Here is an 8,183-nt window from a genome sequence, read left to right as displayed (position 1 = left end):
GGGGGATTTCCAGTGAAAAATGGCTGGGAGAGAAATACTTTAGTTCATTTACATCCACAAAGAGTGCGGCCCCTCACTGGCAAAGTGTGTGACCACAGAAGAGGTGGAGACAAACAAGTGAGAAATGGCACAAAGACATTTCTTTGTGGACAATACTAAAAGTGAAATATAGAAAAAGAACTCCAAAGTGAAAGCAACAAGAAATATCAACTATTACTTTTATTAGAAGTAATTTGCAGAAATTGCCAGCAATTTAATGTTTCCAGTCATCAGTCTCCACAGTGCAGCCTTGAGCTCCTGGTTCCTCAGGCTATAGATGAGGGGGTTCAGCACTGGAGGCACCACTGAATACAGAACTGATAGGGCCAGATCCAGGGATGGGGAGGAGATGGATGAGGGCTTCAGGTAGGCAAATGTGCTAGTGCTGAGAAACAGTGAGACCACAGCCAGGTGAGGGAGGCAGGTGGAAAAGGCTTTGTGCCGTCCCTGCTCAGAGGGGATCCTCAGCACGGCCCTGAAGATCTGCACATAGGAGAAAACAATGAACACAAAACAGCCAAAACATAAACAGATGCTAACAGCAAGAAGGCACAATTCAGCGAAGTTTGAGTTTGAGCAGGAGAGCTTGAGGATGTGTGGGATTTCACAGAAGAACTGGCCCAGGGCATTGCCCTGACATAGGGGCAGGGAAAATGTATTGGCTGTGTGCAGCAGTGAATAGAGAAAGCCACTGGCCCAGGCAGCTGCTGCCATGTGGGCACAAGCTCTGCTGCCCAGGAGGGTCCCGTAGTGCAGGGGTTTGCAGATGGACACAAAGCGGTCGTAGCACATGATGATCAGGAAGAAATACTCTGCTGACAGGAAGAACAGAAAGAAAAAGAGCTGTGCAGCACATCCTGAGTAGGAGATGTTCCTGGTGTCCCACAGGGAATTGTGCATGGCTTTGGGCACAGTGGTGCAGATGCAGCCCAGGTCAGTGAGGGCCAGGTTGAGCAGGAAGAAGAACATGGGGGTGTGCAGGTGGTGGCCGCAGGCTACGGCGCTGATGATGAGGCCGTTGCCCAGGAGGGCAGCCAGGGAGATGCCCAGGAAGAGGCAGAAGTGCAGAAGCTGCAGCTGCCGCGTGTCTGCCAATGGCAGCAGGAGGAAGTGGCTGATGGAGCTGCTGTTGGACATTTGCTGTGTCTTGGCATGGGCATCTGTAAGAAAAGCAATCGTGTAATAGCTCAGTTTGGAGAGACTTTAAATATCCCAGCCCAGCTTGGTGGCACTTTCCCCCCACTGCCTGCCCTTGGCTCTGCTGTCTGGAGCTGTCCCTACCAGCAGCTGCTTCCCTCTGCCCAGGGTTGGGCCCTGCCAGTGCTGCCAGAGCGCAGCCCAGCCCTGGTGGCTCAGCTCTGTCCTGCAGACCTCTTCTAGCACAGAGCACTGCCCAGGGCCAGCTCTTCCCCTACAGGCTCTGATGGCAACATCAGAGTAACCCTGAGGATGCTGGAAAAGCAATGCTTATGCTGCCTATAAGGGACCACATGCTCATTTCTGCCAGTGTCTGCTTTGTTAAGATCTGAGAGAATTTTTTTTTTTTTAATTTTCTTAACCTAAACTCAGAGATGAATATCAGTGCACAGACTTCTATTCAAGCAACCCAGAGCAGTAGATTAAAAAAGCAGGATTTTCCCTTTTATACACCCCCTGCATTGATGTGCAATCCATATAATCTATTTGGAAATGTTCTGCAGTTAAATGTCATGCTGGGAGCAGTTGTCCTGTACAGTGCAGCATCTTAACCACACAAGGAGAACACTTCCAAGCCTTACCAGCTGTCTCCTTCCACCCAGACCTTGTCCCCAGTGCTGTGAGCAGCTCCCAGGGCTGGCTGAGAGCTGTCCCTGGCAGGCAGCAGAGTCCCTGCCCCAGCACAGAGCCCTGGGCTGCAGGACCCTGCTCTGCAGGACAGCCCTGGGCATCCCTGGCTGCTCTGCACAAGAGACAATCAGAGAATGTACTCACAGAGTGTGTAGGCATTGGGATGTTCCAGCATTAGATCACTCCAGGAGCTGCAGCTGCCTTGTCCTGCAGTCAGAGGATTCCTGTGTCAAGGGCTGGGAGTGATTCTGCCTCAGTCACTTCTGAGCATCTTCCCAGTCCTGACTGATTGAAGCTCTCTGTGCCTCTGTGCTGTGCCTGCAGTGGCTGCAGGCAGAGCCCTCTGCCCTACTGGGCTGAGAAAGGAGCTGCTCCTAAGGAGAAATGTCTTTTTGAAAATCTTCTTGGTTTCAAGGGGTTCCCTCTGTTTCAGGAGCTCATCCCAGCTGAGCAACAGAGAAACAGAACAAGGACTTTAATGAACCTCTCAGGGCTTTGCTGCTGTTTACATCAGACTCAGTCCCTGGGAGAATGTTTTAATGGGTTCCACTGAGGGTCATAACTGAGAAAGTGTCCTCAGGTTCCAGTTGGAGCAGAACAATGGGGGAACTGATGAGAGGTGGGGACAAACAAGGGAAAGGTGTCTCTGATGCTGAGCAAACCTGGATGTGTTTCAGGAATGCAAAGGGCCAAGGGCTGAGCCCCAGCCCCTGGCAGGGCAGATCCTGTCCCTCCCTCATTGCTCAGGGCTCTTCCCGGGGCACTGGGCTCTGGGGATGTGCAATGCCAAGGGCAGGACCATGGGGCGGCCCCTGCCAGGCTGCTGAGCAGGGACAAGGAGGCAATGAGGCCCCAGCACAGCAGGCTCACTTGTCCCCTGCTGGCCTCAGGCCCAGGGCCAGCAGCCATGGCCCAAGTGCTGCAGCAGTTGGCTCTGGCAGGGCCTTTCAGCTGCTGCCCATCCCTGTGCCCTCTGCAGCCCAGGCTGTCCTACGGTGTCCATGCCCTGCGCCTCTGTCCCTGCAGGCTGTTGTCATCCCCCGGCTGCCCCACCTTGCTGGCCCTTCCTTTGCTGACAGCTCTGCGTCCTGCCTGCCTCTGCCTGGATACACAAAGCCTTGGCATTGATACCAAGAGGTTTTATTCAATTTTTACTGTTCCTGTGAACTGTGAACTTTTAGAACAGGAACAAGTCATGCAGGGGCTTTTTTCCCAACAGGGATGGTTGGTAGAGAACATGAAGGCATCCAGCTCAAGGCTGCAGTGATAGAAAAAGCAAGGACTGACTCTGGGGACTTAGGGTGGGTTTTATGGAAATGGGAAAACTTTTATATACATATAGTGACTGAATATAAGAAAAACACTTGTAGTATATTGTTTTGACCTTAGGTTAGGTGTTATCGCATTTTGGACCTGAGGCCTGAAAAAACTATTCTCTCTTTAACACCAAATTATTGTTAAGCAGTCTTAGTCTGATATTTAGAGATGTGGTAAAAGCAGAGCCATACAGAACTAAGGAGTTAACTGATACTGTGGAACTTCAAGGAACAAATTGCCTTTTGACACTGGGAGCTCATGGAACCAAAATCCATTTTGACAGAGTGGTGCCACATGGAACCTCTGGTCCGTTGTGACACTGCAGATCCAAGGAGACCATTGTGGCACTGAGAAACCTCTTGGAACTCAAAATCCATTGTGACAGAGAAAGGCCTCGTTGAACAAATGGTCCATTGTTGTACTGCAGATCCAAGGAGGCCATGGTGACACTATGGAACCTTCTGTGGCCATGGGTGCATTGTGACACTGCAGGGCCTCACAGAACCAAGGAGTCCAGTGTGACACTGCAGAACCTCATGGAACCAAGGTGACCATGTTATAGTACAGAACCTTGTGGGACAAAGGGTCCATGATGACACTGCAGAGTTGTCACTGAGAGTATGAAAGGTCATGGAACCAGAAGTCCATTGTGACCAAGGGTCCATTGTGACACTGTGGATCCAAGGAGACCATTGTGACACTGAGGAACCTCATGGAGCCAAAGGTCCATTGTTACTCTGTGATGACTCGTGAAACCACAGGTGCATTGTGACATTGCAGGGTCTCATGGAACAATGGAGACTATTATGAAGCAAAATCGCAGAATAATTGAGGTTGGAAAAGACCTTTGAGATCATCAAGTCCTACCTATAACCTAACATCACCTTATCAACTTAACCATGACTCTGAGTGCCACATCCAGTCTTTTTTTTAAATGCCTCCAGGGACAGTGACTCCACCACCTTCCTGAGCAGAAGATTCCAGTGCCCAGTCACTCTTTCAGTGAATAATTTATTCCTGATGTCAAACTTATATTATCCCTGGCTCATTTTAAGACTGTGTCGTCTCGTTTTGCCAATGGTTGCCTGAGAGAAGAGACCGACCGACCAACTGACCCCCACCTGTCTAAAAGCTCTGTTCAGGCAGTTGTAGAGAGTCTCACGGGAGACCATTGTGGCCATTGGGGCCACTGTAGCATGGCAGGGCCTCATGGAATCAAGGAGACCACAGTGAGAGTGTGGGGCTCCATGGGGCAAAGGAACCACTGTGACACTGTGGAACCAAGGAGACCATTGTTACAGTACAGGATAACATGGAACCAGAGAGGCCACTGCGGCACAGCAGAGCCTCATGGAACCATGGATACCGGGATGACACTTTGCGGTGCCATGTAGCAGAGGAGTCCATTGTGACACTACAGGGCCTCATGGAACTAAGGATTATTGTAACACTGCAGGACCCCATGGAACCAAAGGTCCATTGTGACACTCCAGGGCCTCATGGAATCCTGGAGGCCATGATGACACTTTGAGGCCTCGTGGAATCAAGGGGCTCTGCAGAGCCTCATGGAACTAAGGAGACCCTTCTGCCATTGTGAGTCCCCATGAAACCGAGTGTCCATTGAGATACTGCGGTGTGGGAAATGCAGCCACGGAGAGCTCTCAGGGCCTTGTGCCCACAGGCTGAGAGGTACAGACGGATACAATATTTGACCTGAGACCTTGGATAAGGCTTGTAGAATTGGAGCGTTAAAGTGAAACACACATGAAACAAGAATATAAGTTTGTAGTTTGAGTAAAAATATATTTTAAGCAAACAGAAATATGTATTTTGTAAGCAAAACAATATGCTAAGTAAGATAGTAAAAGACTTTAAAGTTTAGCAATAGAACCTGTTATAAGGTTAGTTAAACGTTTAAGATGTATCAATGTCAATTTGTGAAACATTATATGATTGGCTGGAAAATTGCACATTTTGGCAAAGCCATGAAAGGTAAAGCAATAAATGATTGGTGTAAAAAGACACTAGCAAACTTTGCAGAAGTATTTGATTGGCTAAAAACTAACATAAGGCATTGTAACTAAGCATGAGGCAGCTTCTGTTATTATGGCATTGGATTTAGCACCATTAATGTCTCACCCTTCTATGAGACTGATTCCACAAGGCAATAAACCATCTTTTGCAACATCTCTCATTTGCCCCATCTCTTGTAACATTTATATCCCAGTACTGTGGTACCAAAGTGACCCCCGTGACACTGCAAGGCCTCATGGAAGAAAGGGGGGCCCATTGTGACACACCAGGGACTCGTGCAGCTGGGAGGCCTTTGTGACACTGCAGGACCTTATGGAATAATGAAGACCATTGTGACACTCTGCGGCCTCATGGAACCAAGGGGCCATTGTGTCATTGTGCAGTCCCATGGAACCAAGGAAAGCATTCTGACACTGCAAGGCCTCATGGGAGCAAGGGACCATGGTGACACTATGGAGCCCCATGGAAACAAGAGCCCAGTGTGACACATCTGGGCCTCATGGAACCAAGGATCCAATATGACACTACCACTGTGACACTGCGGAGCCCCATGGAAACAAGGGAACAGGTGACATGTCTGTTTGGCTTGGCCTGACTGGTCCAATTGCCCTTGGCATGTTGAGGGTCTCTTCTCTTCTGCCCCTGTAACCCTGGGGCTCTGGGCTTTCCTTCAAATGGAAAAGAACTGACCTTCTGACTCAAGCATTCATGGCCAAAATGGGATTCCCCCTCCAAAATTCCCAGTATCCAGGGACTGCTCCCGGGAAAAAGCTGCCATATCCGACAAGTGTGGCTGCCCTTGTCTTCTGAGGGCAGGATCTCAACTGCATTCAACCACTGGGGCTCAGTGCTTTCCTTCCTGAAGAAAAGAACCATCCCTCCTGCACAGGCATCCATGGCAAAAATTGGAACTTTTCCTCCAAAATTCTTGTCTGAAAGGGTTTCTCCCAGACAAAGGCTGCCAGGATAGACTGCTTTTGTTGGCCTCTGGTGGTTGCCTCTATTCTGCCCTGAAACACAAGGGTCCATGCTTTCCTTCCTATAAAAATGAGCCATCCTTCTTCTCCAGGTGCCCATGGCTGAAATCCATATTCCTCCTCCAAAAGTCATAGTTCCAAAGATTGCTCTTACACAAAAGCTGCCATTACAGACAGGTCTTGCTGGCCTTGGCCTCCTGAGGGCCAGCTCTCACCTGTCTACTAAACACTGGGGCTCTGTGCTTTTCTTTCTATGGAAAAGAGCTGGCATTCTCCTCCAGGCAAATAGGGCAGAAATTTGGATTAAACTTTCAAAATTTCAAAATATCCAAGATTTGCTCTCAGACAAACCTGCCAGGAAAGTCTGGTCTGTCTGGCCTTGGCCTCTGGTGGCTGAAGTTCATCTGTCCCTGAAACACTGGAGCTCCGTGGTTTACTTCATATTGACACCATGGTGACACTGAGGGGCCTTCTGAAATGAAGGAGTCACTCTGACACTGTGGGGACCCCGTGGAACCAAGGCCATCACTGTGGCACTGCTGGGCCTCCCAAGGGGCCAGTGTGAAGCAGCAGGGCTTTGTGGAACCAAGAGGCCATTGCTGCATTACAGGGCCTGGTGCAGCCAAAGGGCCGTTGTGACCCTGCAGGGCACCGTGGATCCTTGGAGACCATTGTGGCATTGCAAGGCCCCAGGGAATCATGGAGACCATTGGGGCACTGTGGGGCCAAAGGGAACGAAAGGGCCATTGTGAGCCTGCAGGGCCCCATGGAAGCAAGGGGCCATTGTGACACTGCAGAAGCAAGGAGAACATCGTGACCCTGTGGGGCCTTGTGGAGCCAAGGGGACATGAAACAGATCTGGCTGGTTTTGTTTCCCAGGAGCCACCTGATGGATCTGACTGATCGTGTCAGGGTCCACACCACATGCGGAGTCCTGATAGGTTCTTTTAGGGATCTCAAAGCGCAAGAGACACAACAAGGGACAAAACCAGTTTACTTTTGCAAAAGATGCACTTTTATTTAGTGCCAACAAAATGCGATAGAGGGACGGAGAGAGAGAGAGACAGAGACAGAGAGAGAGAAAAGGGGTTGGGATTATAGCTACCAGACGGGCAGACGATCCTCGTGGAACCAGCCCATAGATGTCCGTTGCCGTCCGGGGAGATCTCCGGGGTCTTCAGTTTGAAGGTGTGTTTTATAGTCTTTTCCAAGGCGTCGGGCGACTGGCCAAAAGGGAGGAAGATTTATGGACTATTGTATGTGGAGATCGTTGCTCAAAGAAGCAGGTGGAAACAGGACGGTCAGTCCTGTAGCAGCCTGCATAGGAGCAACACCCCGTGACCAGTCCATTGTTCTCACACCTGAGGGAGCAGATCGCCCTTGGTTGGGATGGGCACCGCCTGAGAACAGTCACTTGGCATTCTTCTCTTCCCTGGCCAGCGCCTTTAAACTGCAGTTCTTTAGGCCTCAGGCGAGGGTCGTTGGGCAGAACAAACGAGAGGCTCAAAGATGGACTCTTACACCACCCCGTGACCAACGAGTGTCGCTGAGGAACTCCAGCAGTGTGATGTTGTGACGATGTCAGGACCCGTCATTGGTAGCATATCCCGGAAAACATGGACAGAAAAAGTTAGGGATAAGAGGGAAAGAGGTAAGGAAAAGGAAAGAAATAGACACAAAATTAATAAATTAAAATAATCACAAGAAATTGATTGTAAACCAATTTTTTCATAACAATTTTGAAAAACAATTTTTCAAACAAATCAAACAAATCAGAATCATGACAAATTGAAAAACAATTATGACAGATTGAAAAAACAATTTTTCAAACAAATCCCGATTATATTAGTTGAAAACTTTCAAACAATCAAAATTAATCAATAAAATAACTTTCAAACAATCATTAAAGCAAATCAATCAATAAAATAACTTCCAAATAATATTAAAGCAAATCAATATTGATTATAATATGTTTCTAAACATAATTAA

At 48.9% G+C, this 8,183-nt stretch overlaps 1 protein-coding gene across 1 annotated transcript; it reads right to left on the bottom strand.

Annotated features, from left to right (window-relative positions):
- Positions 1-222: 222 nt before the first annotated feature.
- On the bottom strand, positions 223-1,200 carry LOC130265997 (olfactory receptor 14I1-like). The gene has a single exon (XM_056515334.1). It carries the CDS (start codon positions 1,174-1,176, stop codon positions 223-225), a length of 954 nt encoding a protein of 317 aa, XP_056371309.1. The 5' UTR covers positions 1,177-1,200.
- Between the last annotated feature and the right edge of the window lie 6,983 nt (positions 1,201-8,183).

The sequence above is a fragment of the Oenanthe melanoleuca genome, unplaced genomic scaffold (genome assembly GCF_029582105.1).
Source record: "Oenanthe melanoleuca isolate GR-GAL-2019-014 unplaced genomic scaffold, OMel1.0 S001, whole genome shotgun sequence".
Lineage (NCBI taxonomy): Eukaryota > Metazoa > Chordata > Aves > Passeriformes > Muscicapidae > Oenanthe > Oenanthe melanoleuca.
The sequence above is the reverse complement of the archived record's forward strand: the minus strand, read 5'-3'. Positions and strand labels throughout refer to the sequence as shown.